The sequence below is a fragment of the Cebus imitator genome, unplaced genomic scaffold (assembly GCF_001604975.1).
Source record: "Cebus imitator isolate Cc_AM_T3 unplaced genomic scaffold, Cebus_imitator-1.0 Scaffold89, whole genome shotgun sequence".
Lineage (NCBI taxonomy): Eukaryota > Metazoa > Chordata > Mammalia > Primates > Cebidae > Cebus > Cebus imitator.
In genome coordinates this window covers 1,935,479-1,959,301 of record NW_016107404.1, presented here as the reverse complement: position 1 = coordinate 1,959,301, position 23,823 = coordinate 1,935,479, and the positions used below count along the sequence as shown (strand labels likewise).

General features: G+C 42.7%; 1 protein-coding gene across 1 annotated transcript in view; it reads right to left on the bottom strand.

Annotated features, from left to right (window-relative positions):
* Positions 1–8,945: 8,945 nt before the first annotated feature.
* PECR (peroxisomal trans-2-enoyl-CoA reductase) overlaps positions 8,946–23,823 on the bottom strand; it is a 45,687-nt gene continuing 30,809 nt past the window's right edge. Inside the window, exons 5-7 of the mRNA XM_037740792.1 lie at positions 21,742–21,852; positions 15,128–15,239; positions 8,946–9,887 (exon numbers count right to left, since the gene is read on the bottom strand). Of these exons, the coding sequence (XP_037596720.1) occupies positions 9,802–9,887; positions 15,128–15,239; positions 21,742–21,852 (309 nt within the window). The 3' untranslated portion in view covers positions 8,946–9,801. The remainder of the gene's footprint in view (positions 9,888–15,127; positions 15,240–21,741; positions 21,853–23,823) is intronic.

Here is a 23,823-nt window from a genome sequence, read left to right as displayed (position 1 = left end):
TAGGATCTTCAAAAAAGGAAAGAAACAGAAAGTGTCAGTTTAAAATTTGCCTAATATCAAAAATCGCCATTCTGAAAAAGTAAGTCAAGCCAACTATCTCTTCCCCCATCCTCTGTGATAAAAAATCGTTTACAAGTTGCATTGTTTTTCTAAACACATTCTAAATCTGAAAATTTTGCATCAATATTCAAACACACTAAATTTCAAAACATAAAGTCAATTATTTAATAAAACTTGAAATTTTCATGTTTAATTCTCCACATTGTCGTTTTCTGAGTTTTCTAATTAAATATAGTTACTTCAGAATAAAACTTTTAGCATTTGGGGCATGGCATTTTGACTTCCATACAAGAGTTTGGACAGCTACACTAAAGCCAAATTGCTAATGCTTCATGTAAATATAATGTAAAACATAGGCTTTAAGTGGAAATAAATGACATTTAAAGTGTGGTATGGTTGTAAACCAAAGATGTCTTTCACGAATTTGCTCAAAAAACCCAGATAATCTGAAAATATATACAAATCAATAGAAAAATTTCCATTTGACATTTCTAGGCAGGATTTAAATGTGTGATAGCTGACATATTTTTCCAGTAATTATGTATTTAATTCCTATTTTTCTCGGTGTACCCTAGATATTTTCTCAAACATACTTGGATTTTGAGAATTCGAATGTGTATGGCGTTAAGGTAATGCATATTTGAGTTTGTCTTGCTATTTGAGAAATTGAAATTCTACCAATTACAGACAATTCTGTAATTGTCTATAATTACAGTAAGAACCGCACACTTAAAATCATTAAAATGGCAAAAATTATGTTATATATATATATCAGTTATACCACAATAAAGAAAAAGAAAAGGGAAGAAAAACAAGGCTCTTTCTATCAGAGAGAGAAAAAGAGAGAGACACAATTTTGATTTTCCCCTCATTGGAATATAGAATTAAGTACAGACCGCTCAAGATATGCAGATTTGTGATCAGAGCACTTAAAGGAGCAATTCCAAAATAAATACCAGTATAATCAAAAAGATGTCATATTCATCTTTATTTATTTAAAAGGAATTTAAATATTTAATTTCCTTTTAAAATAAAAGGATAAAAAATAAAAGGATGACAGCAGCTTGATGGCAGGGGATGTGTAAGGAAGGACTGACGCTGCTGAGTTAGGACAGCAAAGGCAAAATGATAAAGACTAGGCAGAAGAGCCAGTCACGGTGGCTCACGTCTGCAATCCCAGCACTTTGGGAGGCCAAGGAGGGCAGATCATCTGAGGTCAGGAGTTCGAGACCAGCCTGGCCAACATGGTGAAACCTCATCTCTACTAGAAATACAAAAATTAGTTGGGTGTGATGGTGGGCGCATATAATCCCAGCTACTTGGGAGTTTGAGACAGGAGAATCACTTGAACCCAGGAGGCAGAGATTGCAGTGAGCAAAGATGCACTGCACTCCATCCTGAGCAAGGGAGCGAGTTCATCTCAATAACAAAAAAAGAAAGAATTGGATAAAAGCATCCACTCACCCCAAGTCCCATAATGTCCATACCAGCCTACCTCTACTTCACAATCAATCCTATTAATCCCAAATCCAGATTCAATGTCTCACAGCTGAATCTCCCAGCAAGTCTTATCTACCTTCCTCTGATGACCTCATCTTCCTCCTTATCCTTTACTGTAAACTAGATTGAACCTCTCTACTTTGCTGTATTTTTGTATTTCTTAAATCATCAAGAATTTTTAAAAGGCTTCAGCAAAACCAGAAATAGGCTGTTCTTGGTTTATCTGAGAACAGGAAGTCAAAGAAATCTAACAAAATAGCCTTTGGTAGACAACTTTTCTCACAGAAGATAAAATTACAGGGTAAGAAATTATGACTTACATCTACTCTGAATCACTTACAGAAATGACTCTTTTTTTCTTTTTCAAATCTTTGCTATTTAAGTCCACGATAATCATTTGCATTTGAAAAAGCTGACTCTGTTGAGTCATATTTAGAACTGCAAACTCTGACTCAACTTGTGACTCAGTCCAGAAAAATGAAAACAAAAGCCAAATGGTCCAAAATATGCAAGAGAAACAAGGAAAATTGTCTTTACTTTGCTGATTTGAGGGTTTTTTTCCAAATTTACCAACTGGATATAATTTCTCCGCTCAAAGCACATGAACTCAGGTACAACAATGCTATGGAATAATTTGATGGTATTGTCCATTCCTTGTAACCTTCCATTTACCCGACTGGCTTGCGCTGGAGCCAGCTAATGCTAACCCAGCATTAGTTGACTGGGTTAGCTGACCAGGGTTACAGGGGTCTTTGCAGGGCCTGCAGAGCAGAATCCAGGTCAGAAGGCAATCGTTTTGCACCACCAAACGTATATTCTATTTGGGGCCTGGTCTTCCACTCTCTCTGCGACACTCATGAACCCCCGTAAACTGTGGGCGGCTCAATGCAAACTCCCTCCTGTCTCTCCCCAGTAACGTTTCTATGTAGTCAGCTAACTCTTCCCCATGTTACCCCCATCCAAGTAATTCATAAAGCCGTTTTCATTTTACGCATTTTAGACCCTTACACTTTTTAGTTGGGGAACTTCTAAACTTACCAAAAGATTGAGAGACTAGTAGAATTAACCATATTATGTATAATATAGCCGCATACAGATAATGTATAATGTATCTGTCACCCAGCTCAGACAATTATTACCATACTGCCAATCTCATTTCACCAAACCCTCTTCCTCCATTTTTTTAAGTTGAAATATTTTAAAGGAAATCCTAGACATCAATATTTCTTAATTAAAAAATAATAACTGCCATGCCATGACCACGTCAAACAAAATGACCAGTAAGTCTCTATACAAATTCCTCAGCTGTCTCAATACCCTCACAAGAGCAAGTAAGTGGTAGAAGCTGGGATTCGAACCCAAGCAGTTGGACTCCAGTGCACTCTAAAATCTGTAATTCAGGGAAAGAGAGAGTCCAACAAGAGCTCTGCAGAAACTGTCAGAAAAGGGCAAAATAAGCAGAGAAACAGGATGCCAGGAGGCAGCAAGCAGGAAGGTTAGCAACCTCAGCAAAGGGTGGCCTCCGTCAAGAAGGGGCTTTCAAGATATTTCCTTTTGGGGAAGTGACAACCTCAAGGAGAGCAAGTCTGAAGGCTGTAGACAAGAACAGGTGGTGGGCCTACCTATCCCTGCGTGGGGAGGGGATAAGGCAGTGTGAATGCCGACGGCATCAGGACTTGGTAGATCCTAAGACTCTGACTCCTACCAGGCAGAATGCAAGCATGCCTCTCACTGAGCCATGGCTGCCTGAAAGCTGGCACTAACCCACAGAGAGCCTTGGTTGCCATACAAATCAGAAACGGTGTTGTTCAAGACAAAATCCAAAATAGCCTAGAGATTTGGCTGTCTTAAAACACGGGCTCAAAATCACTAGTTTTGATGCAGCAAACCTTTCTAGAATATGGTTTAGAATCTTCCTGCTGGTGGGTCTCATTTCACTAGACAGCTCCTTTGCTGAAATGAAATCCTTGTAAGCAAGGAGTGCAGGAGAAACGTCAAAGGAAGAAACTAAAGCTCAAGCTGCAGCCGGGCCTTGAATGCTAAGGAGGCACGGCCCAGACAAGCTGGTGTTCCGCAACTAACCACAAGGTGGCACTGCTTTGAGCCAAGCCCCAGGTATGTTAAAAAAGAAATGAGATCAATGGTGAAGTTTTACAGTTGCAGAATAGCCAAGTGGGAGCCATGTAAAGAAACCCCTTAGACCTCCTGCTATGGGAAGCAAAAGTGATCGGCTGTGGGTCCCAGCTGCTGCCCCTCTACATCCACCACGGTCTTCCCCCTTGGGCTGTTCCTGGCCCATGACAAACCCAGCCTTGCTGTCCACACCAAGCTATTTCCTTGGGACAACGGCGGCTCCCACGGATGACTTTGGCTTGAGGACTTCCCATCTGTCTGGTCCTCCCTTTCTTGGACTGTACTGCGGTCTGTGGATTTTCCTACCCAATCCCCCTTCCTTCTCTCTCTCCACAGTTGTCAGAGCTTCACGATAGCCCTATTCAGGAGTGGCCCTATGATGGCGGAGCCGGAAAATCTTTCTTTTCTTTTTTCTTTTTCTTTGAGATGGAGTCTCGCTCTTGTCGCCCAGCCTGGAGTGCAGTGGCGCGATCTCAACTCGCTGCAACCTCCGCCTCTCAAATTCAAGCAATTCTCCTCTCTCAGCCTCCTGAGTAGCTGAGATCACAGGCACATGCCTCCACGCCCAGCTAATTTTTTTTTTTTTTTAGTAGAGATGGGGTTTCACCATGTTGAGCAGGCTGGTTTCTAGCTCCTGACCTTAGATGATCCGCCTGCCTCGGCCTCCCAAAGTGCTGGGATTACAGGCATGAGCCACAGCTACTGACTGGAAAATCTTTCTAATGGGCAGCATGTGAGGGTGCAACTGGCATCTACAATGGAACAAAAAATGGCCCGAGGTGAGAATATATACAGTGGCCAGGAAATAAGGTCTGGGGTAAAGGCCTGTGGATGAACCCAGGGGAGTGGGCACTCCAGGGGAGTATCATTTCCACCTCCCACCTTAATGCCCCCAGAATGCAATCCTCACGGAATTGTCGTAGAACAAGCAAGCAGCCAAGAAGGCTTGGTGGGTTGATAGCTGGCCTTCATCACCAGCCAGCCCAGAGCTGCTGTAACAGGCACAGGGACAGAGGGAGGCTGCAGACAGCCTGCTAGCGTGGACTCCCGGTTATCCGAGGTCAACGGAACCGTCGTTGCCTCTGAATGTCCAACCTGTTTGCAACACAGGCCATTGCTGAGCCCTGAAGTGTCACTGCTCCTTAAGGAGACCAATGGGCCACAGGAGGCCAGTCAACAAGCGGCAGGCTCTGGATGTATTGCTCATCTGTTCCATGAAAATGGATCTGGGCCCTCTTAAGTTGTTTCCCTGGGCCAGCGGGTTCTGAAGCTTTGTCAGGAAAGGGTGATGGAGAAATACTGCAGGAGGAAGAGAGTTTTGCTTCCTGACCAGCGCAGTGCAGACTGCTGGGCAGGAGGGTCTTCCCCGCTTCCCAGCACTGCCCTCACAGAGTTTTGTATCAAGAAGCCTCTAGTGGGACACTTCTCTGTGCAATTTTCTCCAGGACCCCAAAGGGAAGTCCTCTGCCCTCTGGGGACCTGGGGAAAACTGCACAGAGGGCAAATTTCTAGCAACTTCTACCAGCAGAGCACCACAGTGACTTCTCTGCCCTCCACAGTGTCAGCCCAAGGGGTACTGAGGGGGCTCTTCTGTTTTTTGTGGGTTTTTTTGAGACAGGGTCTTGCTCTGTCACCCAGGCTGGTGTGTAGTGGCGCAATCTTGGCTCACTGCAACCTCTGCCTCTCAGGTTCAAGCAATTCTCCTGCCTCAGCTTCAAGATGCCTGCCACCGGTCTGGATAATTTTTGTATTTTTAGTAGAGATGGGGTTTCACCATGTTGGCCAAGCTGATCTTAAACTCTTGACCTCAGGTGATCTGCCCACCTCAGCCTCCCAAAGTGCTGGGATGACAGGCGTGAGCCACTGTGCCCAGCCAGGGCTCTTCTTTGAGCTCTGTGGTTGGTTGTTTGGTTGGTTTTTTGAGACTGAGTCTCGCTCTGTCACCCAGGCTGGAGTGCAGTGGCACCATCTCGGCTCATTACAACCTCTGCCTCCCAGGTTCAAGCGATTCTCCTGCCTCAGCCTCCTGAGTAGCTGGGATTACAGGCACCCGCCACACGCCCAGTGGCTAATTTTTGTATTTTTAGTAGAAACAGGGTTTCACCATGTTGGCCAGGCTGGTCTTCAACTCCTGACCTCAGGTGATCCACCTGCCTCAGCCTCCCAAAGTGCTGGAATTACAGGCGTCAGCCACCGCGCCCAGACAGGGCTCTTCTTTGAGCGCTCAGTCTTAACCCTAGTAGTGCAGGCTACTCCTGTTATCTGCTATTCTTATGCTCAAGTTCTTTTTACTTCCTGCTAGCCAGTCCTTCACTGCTTCAATCTGCTGTAATAATCACTCTTCACATTTAACTTTCCCTGTTCAAATTGCTGTGTGGTTTCTGTGTCACTCCTCGTAGTGACAAATACCTCTTCTAAGCAAGAGTTTGGCTTTCCTGCCTGCAGGGACTCAGACAGCATGACTACTGGGGGCTTATAGAAAGTCTGGTCACTAGGCAAGGTCCCAGTCCAATCAGGTGACTTACTTCCCAGTGAAGGAGACGAAAGAGTGAGCCCCTGGTTGTGGAACCAGCGTCTGTCCACACCCCGCACCATCCATAGGCAGCCAGCCTCATGGAGGGCTTGAATTACCCAGACCCGGTTGAAGGGCCAGGATGGAGTGCTATCCTCAAGGATGTGTGTCACCAGTAGGTTTGGGACCGTGTCTGGGGTCCAGCAGGTGAAATCGGGAGTGGCCCTGCTTTCTATCATTTCCAACAATCTGCTGCAGGATTTAAGGAGAATAGCAGCACTGGAAATCCTGGTCCCAAAGAGGGAGGCTCTTGCCAGGGGACATAGGGTCCCAATATGAGCTACAAACTACATCTTATGCCACAAGGTCCCATTGAGCTACAAACTGTCTGATGCCAGAGCACTTTGAACTCCCTTTGTCCAGGCACCAGGAGGAGGAGACAGAGTTACCTTTTCACAGTAGGGACAGGGAGCAATACAGGTGGCACCCACGTGATCCATTGAGTGTGTGCTGCTATTCCTGTGGGCCGCTGTCGGTGTGAACGCACACGTTCAGCAAGCCTGTCTTAAGAAAGCATCACTCTGCTGCAGTCTGAGATGCCTCCAGCCCAATCCTCTCTCCCCTCTCTCTTACAGGGGTCAGCCTTGCAGCGTGGTCTGAAGGCCATCACTGCCTTCTTTGGCTCCCCACACTTACCTCCACAGGCACGGTCCCCAATAAGTGTCATGCAAATCACATTATGTCTGTGGTAAGTAGAAAAGTTTCTTTTTTAAAGTTTCCTTTCTTAAACCTATGGTTATAAGTGTGCTAACAACTTTGTTAAGCCCCATCCCGTGTAGCTGTTAGACATGCCGTGCTTACAGGCACATAGTACATTCTATTTCCTTGTACTCTGACCAAGATATCTGTGCTAGACGTGCTCACAGCCATGCCCCAGCTCGCCATTGCTTTTACGTGTTTAGAAAAGTTTTAAGTTGTTAGCCAACAGGTTTTGGTTTAAATTGTGAGGTCTGCCTCCAGCCAATGGAGATCAGACACATCAGTAAAGACGACCCCAAATGCATAAGGGATAAATTTGTGTGTTTTCCTTTGTTCACTGTATTCTCGTGGCATGATGGCTAGTGGGAGTATCCTTCCTGCAGTCCAGGAAATAAAAATTGCGTTGCTGAAAGATCCTTTGTCTCAGTGCTAATTTTTATTTGTGGCACTGAGTGTCTATTTCCAACATGTCTGGGCACCTGCTCTTCAGAGGACCTGAACTAACATAAGCCACAAACCAAAAGATTCACATGTGGGGGAGGGATAACATTCATAAGGGTCATCTTTTTCCAGATGTCTTTTTCTTTCAGTTATATGCTGTGGACACCATGGCCTTATCATCTATAATGCTCCTGCTGTCTCACCCTCTCTGTATTGTAAGCTCAGTAAAGCAAGATCCATGTGTATTTTTCACCACTGCATGTCTCATTTCTGGCATAATCCTAAATACATAGCAGGAGCTCAAAATCATTAAGCCTATTCAAGAACAGTCACTCTACAACAAAACTTACTAAGCATAGTGGCAAAACAATATTATTGACAGGATACTATTATGATAATAAATTCATAATTCTAAAATATAGATAACGATAGCTTAAGAAAAAGCTCCAATGAGTTGTAGCTAAGGTTACTGTTACATAGGCAGGTTCTGTGCCTTAAGCAGAAATCAATGGCAATGCTATGGAGATTTAAGGAGTTGAGGGCAGTCATCGACGCAGGTCGTGTGAAAGCAAGCCCTGCCTTTTCCTTCTTCTCCACCAACCTGTATTAGGGCCACTTTGCCCTCTAATGGGGCTTGTAATTCTCAGTTATTATGGCGTTATCAGTTCCAGTAGGCCACTGTTAAAGAGCTATCTGGGAGGAAAAGAAAGCTTTCTGATCTTCCCACATTATTAGTATGGGCACAAAATTTAAGGACACACTCACTCTCAAGGGTGATTTTGCATGGGCACAAACCTGACAATGCATAATACCTCCTTAAATGTTGTACCCTGGGTACCTCATTAGCCTCTCCCTCGTGCCAGTGCTGCTTGAGGGCATGAGAAAGCTGCAGATTCTGGGTCCCAAACCCCAGAGGTTGGTAAATCATACACTTTAAAATGAGTGTTAATGACAGGCCAGGCGTGGTGGCTCACACCTGTAATCCCAGCACTTTGGGAGGCCGAAGCAGGCAGATCACTTGAGGTCAGGAGATCGAGACCAGCCTGGCCAATATGATGAAACCCTGGCTCTATTAAAAATACAAAAATTAGCCGGGCATGGTGGCGCACGCCTATAATCCCAGCTACTCAGGAGGCTAAGACAGGAGAATCGCTTGAGCCCGGGAGGCGGAGGCTGCAATGAGCCGAGATCGCACCACTGCCCTCCAGCCTGTGTCACACAGTGACAGCTCAAAACTAAATAAATTAATAAAATGAATGTTCATGATAAAGAAGAGAAAATAGCTACTTCACCTCAGACACTTGAAAGAACTTCAAGACAAAGAATGAACATATTCAGTCTGCTAAAGGCATTTATTAAATAACAGTCTAACTACCAGACTGGAGCCATCAAAGGCAGAATATGGAACCCTAACACATTTGCATACAATTTATATTTTGTTTTTGCCTACAAAAGGAGGTACATAAGGAAAAGGGAATCCTTTGGGTAGGAAATCAAGACACAAATCAGGCACTGCGAAAAGAAACACACATAACTTTTCTTTGAATTAAGAGAATTTATACAAATTTGACTACATGAACAAAACAAACTACACATCAATAATTACCATAAGGCTTTATTGTTCCAAAAGTATTTGCCACCAAAAACAAGTTACTGTATAATTCTAATTGTAATAATCATAATTATGCCACAATTAAGATTTATTTTCTACCATTATTATTTTGTTTGTTTGTTTTTGTTTTTGTTTTGATTGTTTTTGAGATGGAGTCTCACTCTGCCGTCCAGGCTGGAGTACAGTGGTGCAATCTCGGCTCACTGCCACCTCTGCCTCCTGGGTTCAAGTGATCCTCCTGCCTCAGCCTCCCAAGTAGCTGGGACTACAAGTATGTGCCAGCACACTCACCTAATTTTTGTTTTTGTTTTTGTTTTTAGTAGAAATGGGGTTTCACCATGTTGGCCAGGCTGGTCTTCAACTCCTGACCTCAGGTGATCCACCCACCTCAGTTTCCCAAAATGCTGAGATTACAGGTGTGAACCACCACACCTGGCCTCTATCTTTATAATTAAATAAAATCTTCTGGGAGTTCATGATCCCTAGAATTATTATTGATTTAAAATTATTCCATTTTTCAAATACTTTTCTTAGAATAAAAAGTAAAATCATTAAGATATGTTAATGTCTGTTATTTAAACATTTTAAGATCACAGGTTAAAAGATTTTGATTGGGACATAAAAATATATATATTTCAGGAATAGTTTTTCCATAGATATAATTAGTAACATTTAAAAATCAGAAAGATGTTTTCCATACTAACTATAAGCTTTTAAAATGTACGGAAGCACATCCTCAAGATGAGAAGGCACTGGGGGATGAAGGACGCCTTGTTTCCTCAGCTCAGATCTTAGCTTTCTGCTTAAAAGACTCCTTCATCTTTTTAACAACAGAAACGTCCCCTGCTCCCTCGGGCCAGTTGTCATGATCTGTGAAGAAAGTGGAAAGGCTCCTGTCACTTGCAAATCTGTTAATCTCATTTGTCCTCTTGGTTCCCACCAAATCCTCTTGTTATTTTCCCTGGTTCACGTTCCCTGGTTCATTTTCTCAGCACCAAAAAAGAAATCCTTAGGGCAAACATTTGAGAAAAGACTTGGATTTGAATCTCAGGTCTGCCACGCATTCACTTTCCTGAATTTGGAGGTATGACTATTCCTGAGCCTCACTCAGTTCTGTCCTCTATTAAAGGATATAACAATGTCTACCTTTTAAAGTTATGAGGGTTAGGCCAGGTGCGGTGGCTCACACCTGTAATCCCAGCACTTTGGGAGGCCAAGGCAGGCAGATCACAAGGTCAGGAGTTCGAGACCAGCCTGGCCAACACGGTGAAACCCCGTCTCTACTAAAAAAAAAAAATACAAAAAAGTTAGCCGGGCATGGCGGCGGGCACCTATAATCCCAGCTACTTGAGAGGTTGAGGCAGGAGAATCACTTGAACCCGGGAGGTGGAGGTTGTGGTAAGCCGAGATCATGCCATTGCACTCCAGCCTGGGTGACAAGAGCAAGACTCCCTTCCAAAAAAAATAAAAAATAAATTAGCCGGTGGTGGCACACGCCTGTAGTCCCAACTACTTGGGAGGCTAAGGCAGAAAAATTGTTTGAACCCAGGAGGCGGAGGTTGTGCCACTGCAAAATCGTGCCACTGCACTCCAGCCTGGGTGACAGAGCAAGACTCTGTCTCAAAAAGAAAAAAAAAAGTTGAGGGTTAAACATGACACCATGTGTGCAGTGCTTGGCATATTTTGGATTGTCAATAGCATCTCCTTCATAGTAACAATTTAAAAATAGTGTCCTTACTTTGTACCAGGCACTGCTAGTTGCCTCTCCAGCATCCAGGCCCCTGTCTCCTCTTTCCAACAGCTTGTTTCTATTTGAGGATCTATGCAATTCCAAGGAAGCTTGGCACCAGGGCACGTGGTCTAAGCTAAGTTAGTCAGTGCACTATAACCCCGCCATGGTTATTGGTTGGATACGGACATTTGCATAAGCTGATCTAATACGGAGTGGATTTCAGAATTTTAGAAAACCTGGAACAAGGTCACTGCCCCCTCCACCCCCACTGCCGACCCCAGTCCATCTGGGTGTGAACACAGAAGTATACAGCCTTACAAATAGAAACAGCAGGTAGCCAACCTGCAATGAGAGCTTGCCTTAAGATAAAGCCAACACCATGGAAACAAAAACAGGAAAAAGGGGCCGGGTGCAGTGGCTCACGCTTGTAATCCTAGCACTTTGGGAGGCCGAGGCGGGTGGATTGCCTGAGCTCAGGAGTTCGAGAGACCAGTCTGGGGAACACAGTAAAACCCCATCTTTCCTAAAAATACAAAAAATTAGCTAGGCATGGTGGCAAGTGCCTATAATCTCAGTTACATGGGAGGCTGAGGCAGGAGAATCGCTTGAACTCAGGAGGCGGAGGTTGCAGTGAGCCGAGATTGCGCCATTGCGCTCCAGCCTGGGTGACAGTGAGACACTGTCTTGGGAAAAAAAAAAAAAAACAGGAAAGGGGAAAAAAACTTTCTTGACGATATCAGTGAGCTGCTCTTCCTTGATAAGTACCAGTCACATCTTACTGTTTTTCAGTTACTTAATATCTCGTCCTTGACAAGATCAGTCAAGCCTTAGCTGTTTTCCAGTTATGTGAGCCAGCAAATTCTTTTACTGATTAGGCCATTTTGAGTTGTGGCTAAAAGCATTGAATTCGACAAAGAAGTTTATTTTTTATTTTTATTTATTTTTTGAAACAGGATCTCGCTCTATCACCCAGGCTGGCATGCCGTGGCACGATCATGGCTCACTGCAGCTTAGACTTCCCAGGCCCCAGTGATCCTCCCATCTAAGCCTCCCAAGTAGCAGGGACTACAGGCACGTGCTACCACACCAGCTAATTTTTTTCATTTTTTTGTTGAGACAGAGTTTTGCCAGGTTGCCCAGGCTGGTCTCAAACTCCTGGGATCAAGCAATTGACCCACCTCAGCCTCCCAAAGCACCAAGATTACAGGCATGAGCCAAGGTGCCCAGCCCCTGACATAAGGCTTTAAATGTGCATTATCTAATTTAATCCTCCCAACAACTCTATGAAATAAATACTATATGTGTCCATGCATATAGGAAAAAAATAGAGGCTCATAGAAATTAACTTTCTATCTATAATAAGGGTAGAGCCAAGTTTCCATCTTAGGCATTCTCACTTTGGAGCTGCCAATCTTAAAGAAAACACCATAATGAAAGGCTGAATACTCCCAGCCATTATTCAGGGGCAGTATATTCTTAAAAGATAGTTGCAGCTGCTTTCCTCAAAAACTTAAAAAAGCATTTTGTAACAATAACAAAAAACAGTGTTAGAATTATAAAAAGAAAATCATGCCGGGCGCGGTGGCTCAAGCCTGTAATCTCAGCACTTTGGGAGGCCGAGGCGGGTGGATCACGAGGTCAAGAGATCGAGACCATCCTGGTCAACATGGTGAAACCCCATCTCTACTAAAGAATACAAAAATTAGCTGGGCATGGTGGCACGAGCCTGTAATCACTGCTACTCGGGAGGCTGAGGCAAGAGAATTGCTTGAACCTGCGAGGCAGAGGTTGCAGTGAGCGGAGGTCGCGCCATTATACTGCAACGTGGGCAACAAGAGGGAAACTCTGTCTCAAAAAAAAAAAAATACTGACTGAATTCTACTGGTGGGGAAAGTGGAAAGATTCTCTCCACCCTCCCTAATTTGAATACTTTCAGAAAATAATACTGCATAACCACGTAGGTATTTCTTCTTACAAACTGAGATTCTGAAAACCACATTGATGTTAGTAATGAAATACATGTGGGAGGGGAAAATGATAAGTAAAATTAAAGTTCTATTCTGTGATATTGTGAAACATACATTTGGTCTTCAGCCCCATTTTCTGCATACACAATCATGTTAATGGTTGACTGATGGCTGGCAGTCCCTAGTTAGCTTCAGTATAGGGGCTGGTCACCAGACAGACTAAGGCATGATTAGAGGGTTGGGACCTTCAGCCCATACCCACCACCCAACTTCTGAGGAGGGAAGAGGGGCTGGAGGTTAAGTCGATCACCAATGGCCAATTGTTTAGTTAACTATGCCTATGTAATGAAGCCTCCATAAAAACCCAAAAGGACTGGGTTCAAGAGCTTCCAGAGAGCTGAGCACATGGAGGTTCCTGGCAGGTGGTGGGGCCCAAAGGGACACAGAAGCCACATGCCCCTTCTCATACGCATTGCCCTGTGCACCTCTTCAGCTGTATCTCCTGTAATATCCTGTACAATAAACCAGTAAATCTAAGTGTTTTCCTGACTTGTGTGAGCTGCTGTAGCAAATTACTCCACCCCAAAGAGGGGGTCATGGGAACCCCAACTTGAAGCTGGTCAGTCAGAAGTTTCGCAGACCCAATTTTATGACTGTGTCCAAAGCAGGGGGCATCTTGTGGAACTGAGGCCTGAGCCTGCCGGACCTGACCCTATCTCCAGTATCAGAACTGAATAAGAGGATGCCCAGCTGGGGTCTGCTGCAGAATCGCTCACTTGCTTGCTTAGCGTTTGGGGGAAGTAACCCCAAACTGGCCACAGAAGTATTCAGTGCTTAATGGTCATTGCATTGTGAGAGCAGAGGAAAGCCAGTTTGAGTTTGTGCTCACCTCTCAGACATACCCATCATTTATTAATGCAAAAAACGTCTTAAGCCTTGATCCAACTGTCACCACCGAAAAGAGTGGGTAGAACCTGGGTCCTTGATATGAAATTCAAACTTGCCTGGGTTACATCAACCACGTGTTAATTTGCTAGTAGCCACTTAATTATCTTTAGCAACAGAAGTTCAAATACATTTGCATTTTATATCCTTTTCTACATTTTTGGAGTGATTTAGAGTTATTAGCTTGGACAAACCTTTAAACTTCTGTGGATTTGTTTTGTTGTTTATAAAACTAGTATACTGGACTTTCTGATCTTTTAGGACCCTTCAGACACCAAAGTTCTGTTGTCTAGTCATGAGATACACACACACACACACACACACACACACACACACACACGACATTTGCATGTAATATCAATATTTGATTGAAACTTATAAAACTTCTGGGTTTTTGTTTTGTTTTGTTTTTTGACACAGAGTCTCACTCTGTCACCTAAGCTGGAATGCAGTGATGCAATCTCGGCTCCCTGCAACCTCCGCCTCCCAGGGTCAATCGATTCACCTGCCTCAGCCTCTTAAGTAGCTGGGACTATGGGCACCCACCACCACGCCTGACTAATATTTTTTTAAACATATTTTTAGTAGAGACAGGGTTTCACCATGTTGGCCAAGCTGGCTTCAAACTCCTGACCTCAAGTGATACACCCACCTTGGCCTCCCAAAGTGCTGGGATTACAAACATGAGCCACCATGCCTGGCCAAACTTCTGTTTCTGTACATCAAAAATGATGAATACAGAAATTTCATATGGTTTCATTCAATATATATCCCAAAGAGAATGCAAAATGGCACTACAGCACCCCACCTCACTCAGCAGGTCTGATTCTTCTGCTCAGATATGTAAGCCACTTATTGGGGGAACAAAATGGAATTAAGTCTTTAAAACTATAGCACAATCTTGCCTTTTTTCTATCTCCTCTTTAGATATATATTCTCATACTGAAAATATTTTTCAGGGTTCAAATTCCACCAACCTATGCACGCACAAAAAGCTAAGTTATTTAATAAAGATAGTTCGATATTTTCTATGACTAGGAATATTTCATTAAAAAATCACATCATGGGCCAGCACAGTGGCTCACGCCTGTAAACCCAGTACTTCGGGAGGCTGAGGTGGGTAGATCATGAGGTCAGGAGATTGAGACCATCCTGGCCAATATGGTGAAACCCCGTCTCTACTAAAATACAAAAAAATTAGCCGGGCATGATGGTTCCCACCTGTAGTCCCAGCTACTCGGGAAGCTGAGGCAGGAGAATCACCTGAATCAAGAGACAGAGATCACATCACTGCGCTCCAGCGTGGCAGCAGAATGAGACTTCGTCTCAAAACAAACAAAAAAATCACTTCATGAATATAAACATTTTGTACATTTTGATGTTCTATAGGAGAACACCCTCATCTCTTAAGTAACTACGTATAATACATTTTAAAGTTGGTGACTGCTCACTCCTCAGCTGCTCACCTGGTAACTCAAACGAATGAGAATAGAGACACTGGCCTCCATCCACATCCACCGACTGTCCAGTGATGAAGGAAGCTGCGGGAGACAGTAGGAAGCAGACCAGAGAGGAGATCTGGAAACAGAAACACACACATGCATATGTAAAAGCAAACACTCCCCATTTCTAACGGCTTCACATTCCCTAGTGAAGACATCTCAAAGCATATGAGCCAGGCGTGGTGGCTCACGCCGGTAATCTCAGCACTTTGGGGGACTGAGGTGAGTGGATCACGAGATCAGGAGATCGAGACCATCCTGGCCAACATGGTGAAACCCCGTCTCTATTTAAAGAAAAAAAAAAAAAGTCAAAGCACATGACCACAACATGAATACAACAGTGTGCACCACAATCACACAGTACATAGACAACTTCCTTTTTCCACAACTTTCCCTTTCTACCTGAGCATCACTGAAATCAGGTAGGTGACTAGGGTCAAGGTAGCAAAGTACGAGGGAGCTTTAGATGGTGTCAAGCAAGCTACATGACGTGAAGAAGCCAAAAGTGGACTCAGTGCTTCAGCTCAGCTCTTTCCCACTTCAAACAGTTCACTTCCTTACATACCTTGCATTGTCCTCCACAACCCCATTTTCCATCACTACCTCATGCCTTTATATTTTGGTTCCTGAAATAGTCAACTGTTTGGCAATAAACTAGCATTCTGGTTTGTTCAGTTTGTGGTCCATTCAGGCTAAAAGCCCAGCAACACACACTCAAAGGAACTCTCTGCAAGAGGAACTTCAAAAACTAGCTGGGTGTAGTGGCAGGTGCCTATGGTCCCAGCTCCTTGGGAGGCTGAAGTGGGAGGATTGCTTGTGCCTGGGAGGCTGCAGTGAGCCGAGATGGCATCACTATATTCCAGCTTGGGTGACAAAGTAAGACCCCATCTCAAAAAAAAAGAAAGGGCACTTCAGACTCCCACTGCACCCCTTAAAAATTCAAATAAGGAACTGATGAGTTCAGCAACAACCACTCCCAGCCCAAACAGAAAGAGGTTATTTCACTGATTATAAAGGAGCTCTCATTTGAGGTTGTGGGAAGAGGCAGAGTTTCTCAAAGGGTGATAATCCAAAACACCTGCATTAGAATCGCTGGGGATGCTTACTCAAACTCCAGACTCCTAGATCCCTTCAGGATCACAGGAATTGTAAGCTCTGGGGTTGGGGGTCCCAGAATCTGCGGTTTAAAAGGCCCTGAGGCAGGCCCAGGCCTAGAGTGAGGCACATAAGGTGCAGAGGGTGCATGATTTAAGGGGTTATTCACTCTCGGCTTTGCACAAGCGAGTGCAAAGTCTTCCCTAAGAGAGTGCATCCTTCAATTTTGTGTCCGTGCCTTGCTTATCTCATCCCGGTCCTGGTCCTACATTTACAAAGCTATCCTGGAGAGCAGCCGAGCCTTCTCTCCATCCTTGTATTCCCAGCAGCTAGTACAGAACTGTACTGTCTAAAACGAGGCCACTAGCCATAGACGCCTACTCTAACATTTGCAATACGGCTGGTCCAAATTGAGATGTGCTGTAAGTGTAGAACACACACTGGATTTTGAAGACCCCGTATGGGAAAAATACTGTGAAATATCTTATTAATCCTGAATGCTCCAAGGGGTAAAGAAAATAATCTCAATTTTTTTATGTTGATTGCATATTGAAATGATGTTGTTTTGGATGTATTAGGCTAAGTCAAACATATTATTAAAACTAATTTTACCTCTTTTTACTTTATGTGGCTCCTGGAAAGCTTAAAATTGCAAATGTGACTATTATTATATTTCTTCCTTTCTTTCTTTCTTTTTTGAGACAGAGTTTCACTCTTGTTGCCCAGGCTGGAATGCAATGGCACAATCTTGGCTCACCACAACCTCTGCCTCCTAGGTTCAAGAAATGCTCCTCCCTCAGCCTCCCAAGTAGCTGGAATGACAGGCATGCGCCTGCTAATTTTTGTGTTTTTAGTAGAGATGGGGTTTCACCATACTGGCTGGGCTGGTCTCAAACTCCTGACCTTGTGATCTACCTGCCTCGGCCTCCCAAAGTGCTGGGATTACAGGCATGAGCCACTGTGCCCAACCAGACTATTATTTTATTTCTATTGGACAGAGCTGGTATAGAATTCACCATTTAAAAGGTCCCACATTGCTGTGAAAGGCAGATTGAACTGAGCCATGGTAACAAGCAACAGAGCTGGTTTTAACCCTGTTAATCCATTAGTAACAACTGACCCAATGAACATGTTTTGTTACAGTCAGCCCAACAAAAAGAGACTCACTCCAATTAGCTCCTTTCTGAAATGCCAGCCAGACAACAACCATCTCACCCAAGTGATCATGACCTCCAACAGTTGCTAAACCACACTCTCTCAAAAACACAAAAATCGGGCCAGATGCAGTGGCTCACGCCTGTAATCCCAGCACTCTGGGAGGCCGAGGCGGGCAGATCACCTAAGGTTAGGAGTTCGAGACCAGCCTGACCAACATAGTGAAACCCCATCTCTACTAAAAATACAAAAATTAGCCGAGCATGGTGGTACATGCCTGTAGTCCCAGCTACTCAGGAGGCTGAGGCAGGAGAATCACTTGAACCTGGGAGGCTCCAAGTGAAAATTAGAATTTTGGAAAACTTGTACCTGCTAGCTTGAGCCTGCTAGCTTCCTAACACTTAAAAGACTTTTCAGAACAGATTGATGGAGACAGTAACAATGTGATCTTTTGATACTGTATAATGAATTGTGTCAACATTTAGAAGATCTGCCTAACAAAGTGAACCAATAACTTCTAAAAGACCAATGTCTGATGGTACAAAACCATATATGGGTGAAAGATCCCATCGAACTGTAATAAGGACTTTTTTTTAAGCGACAGAGTCTTGCTACATTGCCCAAGCTAGGCTCAAGTGATCTTCCTTCCTCATCCTCCCAATTAACTAAGTCAACAAGTACATGAGAAAGATTTTAATGCAAGAGTACAAAATGTTCATTGGCATGGTTTCAGATTCCACATTGCAACGAATCGTTAAGAAACTGCCATTTGTTGAATACCAAAGAAGAAGATCCACAATTATCCAAAAAGGCTATTAAAATGTTCCTTCCTTTTCCAATTTTATATCTTTATGAAGCCAAAATTTTTTAGAGGCTTTTACCAAAACAACGTATTGCGATAGGCTGAATACAGATGCAGAGGTGAGAGTCCAGCTGTGTTCTATTAAGTCATACATTAAAGAGATTTGTAAAAATGTAGAACAAATGTAGAACAGTGGTTTTCAGCTGGGCTCACTGGCTCACACCTGTAATCCCAGCACCTTGGGAGGCTGAGGTGGGTGGATCACCAGAGGTCAGGAGTTAGAGACCCGCCTGACCAACATGGAGAAACCCTGTCTCTACTAAAAATACAAAAATCCGCTGGACGTTGTGGCGCGCACCTGTAGTTCCAGCTATTCAGGAGGCTGAGACAAAAGAATTGCTTGCTCTGAGTCAGAGGTTGCAGTGAGCCAAGATCGTACCACTGCACTCCAGCCTGGGTGACAGAGCAACACTTCATCTCAAAAAACAAAACAAAACAAAAAACAGTGGTTTATGTAGCTATTTTTAATTAAATGTTATTCATGTTAACATGTACTGCTTTATTACTATTTTTAAATGAATTAAACATTTCTTAAATTTTGGTTTTAATTTCTAATACAGCAAATATAGATAACGTAAACCACATAAACAAAGTATTCTCTCTTTTTCTAAGAAGGAGTCTCACTCTGTTACCAAGGTTCAAGTGCAGTGGCGTGATCTCAGTTCACTGCAACCTCCATGTCCTGGGTTCAAGCAATTCTTCTGCCTCAGCCTCCCAAGTAGCTGGGACTACAGGCACGTACCACTACGCCTGGCTAATTTTTGTATTTTTAGTAGAGCCGGGGTTTCGCCATGTTGGCCAGGCTAGTCTTGAATGCCTGGCCTCAGGTGACCCACCCACCTCAACCTCCCAAAGTGCTGAGATTACTGGTATGAGCCACAGCACCCAGCCCTGTAAACAAAGTATTCTATCCAAAATAAAAATTTAATATAATTCCCTTGATTAAAATTCATTAAAAATTACTCTTAGTTTTCAGAATAAAAATCCAAACACCTTGGTTAACATGGCTCATCAAATGTTTGATTTAACAGTATCTTCAAAAATATAACGCAAGTCTGTTTTGGTTCAGGAACTCTGTTTCTAGAAACATATCCCGTCACACAAGAGTACATGATTATATTCATAATGTTCACTGCAGAATTACCCCAAGAACAAAAATATAAATAGAATCCAAATCATAATGGGATTTGATTATATTACAGTATATCCATAACAAGAAAATAACATACAGCAAGATACTGTTTTTGTAAAAAATCAATAAATAGGCCAGGCACGGTAGCTCATGCCTGTTATCCCAGCATTTTGGGAGACCAAGGCAGGCGGATCACCTGAGGTCAGGAGTTCAAGACCAGCCTGACCAACAGGGAGAAACCCGTCTCTACTAAAAATACAAAATTAGTTGGGCGTGGTGGCGAATGCCTGTAATCCCAGCTACTCAGGAGGCTGAGGCAGGAGAATCACTTGAACCCGGAGCCAGAGTTTGTGGTGAGCCGAGATTGTGTCATTGCACTCCAGCATGGGCAACGAGAGTGAAACTCCATCTCAAAAAAAAAAAAAAAAAAAAGTAAATAAATACAAATTTTTCATGCATGCATAGTACATTTCTGGAAAGACATTCATCAAACATAACAAAAGCTAGTTCTAGGAATGAGAATTCTTTTAAAGAGCTTTATGGGTTTGCTTTTATATTTAGCACTTTAATAAATCTGAAAATTATTTTGTATGTGATACAAGATAGGGAGTCTAATTTACTCATAAACAGTGAAATGCCCCAACACTTTGCTGAGTGGTTCATCCTTTCCTTACAGATTGGAATCCTACTTTGACTCCATAAACTCCCACATATGGTTCCAAGGCAAGAATCTGTTCTGTACTACTATTTTTTTGTTTTTCAGTATCAGCACCAGAAGCTTTAAATAAATATAGCTTCATAATATGTAAATATACAGTATGTAAATAAATATAGTTTCATAGTATGTAAATACACAGTATGTAAATAAATATATATTTTTGATAGAATCAGCATGTTAAATTCCCAAAACATATTAAATTTTTTAAATAATTTAGAAAAACCTGACTTTGTAATAAAAGTGGTTCTCCCCATCAAAGAATATTATATGCCACTAGTTATTCTGGTCTTTTGGCTGCTCCTCAGAAAAAGAAATTTTTTTTTCATTTATGAAACTGACACACTGCCTACTGCCCTAAGGAGACAGGTGATTTATTTTTTTCATTTAGTGGTAAGTTTACTACTGGGTATTTTCATTTTTATTACTTGGAAAAGACATCCTTTTCTTATTAAAAAAAAAAATTACATTTCAAGACTGATGCAAGGCCAGGTGCGTTGGCTCACGCCTGTAATCTCAGCACTTTGGGAGGCCAAAGTGGGCAGATCACTTAAGGACAGGAGTTTGAGACCATCCTGGCCAACATGGTGAAACCCTGTCTCTACTAAAAATACAAAAATCAGCTGGACGTGGTAGCACGCACCTGTAATTCCAGCTACTCAGGAGGCTGAGGCAGGAGAATCACTGGAACCAGGGGATGGAGGTTGCAGTGAGCCACTGCACTCCAGCCTGGATGACAGAGAGAGGCTCTGTTAAAAAAAATCATCGCCACCGTCATCATCATCTCAGCACGCTGGGAGGCCAAGATGAGAGTCCAAGGCTTCAGTGGGCTATGATAGTGACACTGTACTCAGCCTGCATAATGGAGTGAGACCGCGTCTCAAGCAAAAAAAAAAAAAAAGACTGCTGCTGCCCATATTTTGGAAAGCTGCTGATTTTACAGACTTCAAGCTTACTGAAATCTCATGTGGAACGTCATACAGCCATACTCATCTGACTTGCTTAGGGTGCTAGGGTCCTGTGTACCAACAAATGCCATGTAATAAAATAACGTAGCTGAAAAAACAATAAAACAAACAAACAAAAAACCCCGCATCTACTCCTGAGTATAGATGGCTGTCAGTAATCAAAGTACAACCAGAATATCCCTGAGAGCCAGAAAGAACAGAGGAAATGGTCTGGTGGCAGTGGGAGAAATAATAAGAAAACATAAAAAGGACACTGAAGGCCAGGCACGGTGGCCACACCTGTAGTCCCAGCACTTTGGGAGGCTGAGGCAGGTGGATCACCTGAGGTCAGGAGTTTGAGACCAGCCTGGCCAACATGGTGAAACCCTGTCTCTACCAAAAATACAAAAATTAGCTAGGTGTGGTGGTGCACAGCTGTAGTCCCAGCTACAAGAGAGGCTAAGGCCGGAGAATCTCTTGAACCTGGGAGACAGAGGTTGCAGTGAGCCAAGATCATGACACTGCACTCCAGCCCGGGCAACAGAGTGAGACTCCATCTCAAAAACAAAAAAAAAAAAAAGAAAGAAAGAAAGAAGAAAAAGGACACTCAATTACAAATTTCAAAGTATAACACACACAGCAATTCTAATCGATGCTAGGAATATACCTTACCTCCTCAGGAACACCAATTCGTTTAGCGGGGATTTTCTGAAAATAACTTTCATATAAGTTTTGCCCCAAAGAACCATAGTTCGCCATAGCAGTGGGGGAATAAATAACTCCCTATATTTAAAAATAAAACAGGGACAAAATAAAGTGCATTACATTAAATGTTAATTGTAAAGATTTCAAGATAGTCTGCCAGCATTTCAAACATTCAGTAGCTTAAGTCAAAAAAACGTTAACGGTGCTGATATTAATTTTTCTCAATGGTGTCAAAGGAGCAAAGGCCCCACTATCCATAAATGGATGATATGAATGATTACTTTGCAAACTCCTCTTCCTCCTGGCCATGCCCCGGATTTTTTCATGAAAGACTTGCTTTCTGAGGGGCATAATTATATAATTTTCTATATGAAAGATAATCATATCTTTATATAAATTATAATTATATAAATGAAAGAGGCACTTAACTGGGAACAATGGACCAGGGGACTCTATTTTATCTTCCACTTGGCATCTCTGCTTTACAAGAGAAGACTGGGCAGTGGCTACGTGAGGCTTAGAAAAATGTAATTATTTTTTGGCTTTTCACCTAGATTGAAATCACAAATAAACCATTTGAATCCAATACCAATAAACTAAAATTGTAATTGTTTAAAAATTTTTAAATGTATCTTTCACTAGCTTTCTGAGGTTAGGAAAATTACTCAAAAACTGTATCCCTGGCCAGGTGCAGTGGTTCATGCCTGCAATCCCAGCACTTTGCGAGGGCAAAGCAGGAGGATGGCTTGAGCCCAGAAGTTTGAGACCAGCCTGGGCAAAACAGAGAGACTGCATGTCTACAAAAATATAAAAAATAATTAGCTGGGCATGGTGGTACATGCCTGTGGTTCCAGCTACTCAGGAGGCTGAGTTAGGAGGATCGCTTGAGCCCAGGAGGTTGAGGCTGGAGGGAGACGTGATCGCACCACTGCACTCCAGCCTGGGCAACAGAGCGAGACCTTGTCTCAAACATTAAAAAACTAAAACAAACAAACAAAAAAACTATGTCTCACAGGATACAGCTATTTGTAATGAATTCAAACTGTTACACAGATTATGGAGAGACGGGGGAAAGATAAGTTAAAATAAAACTAGAAATTCTGGCAGTATTCATTACTTCAAATGATACTGGAGAAAAAATACATTGGTTTCCAATTAAACAATGTGTAGCCTTTTACTTAAAGAGGATAAAATCTAGAAATATTAAAATTTGATCATTAAACCAAAAATGTCTCTGACAAACATGAATTAGTATTAGTAGGAGCGCCTTTATTAGAGATGAGATTACTAACTTCATGCTTGAAGTCAGTCATGCTTAGTCTTCATTGAGTGGTACAGATAACACCTACTGATATTACAGAGATAAGACCGACAGATATATCAAAAAATATTACAGAGTTTCAGATGAAGAAGTGATCACTACCTTAGTAATGACCAAGAAACATCCCAGAAGTGGGATTTGAGTTGAGTTATGCCAGACAAGTGAGGTATTTCATTTCATCTCCCTCTTAGAGTACATGGCCAGTATATAATAACAAAGAAACCTACATTTCTTATTTCACAAAAATGATAGTTTTTGAAGTTGACAACATTGTGAGTTTCCCTCCTATCATTTGTATTATTCAGAGAAGTTTTCCCTTGACTTCTAGTCCATCTTAAACTGGGAGTTCCTTGTTAGAACTCTGACTTTAAGTTTCTCTGTCTTAAAAAAGTTAATGATATGCCAGGAAATAAAATAATCTGGAAAAATTCCCTCAAGTCGCTCTCAACATTTACGCTGCATTTGAATTTTCTAGTCTATTTTAAAAATTTAGATGCCTAGATCCTACGGTTTGGGGTAAAGTTCATACATCACTATTGTTTAGACATTTCACAGATAATTCTAATATATAGCCAGAATTGAGAATCACTGTTTTAATTTAACGTTCTTGACAGCCGGGCGCGGTGGCTCAAGCCTGTAATCCCAGCACTTTGGGAGGCAGAGGCGGGTGGATCACGAGGTCAAGAGATCGAGACCATCCTGGTCAGCACGGTGAAACCCCGTCTCTA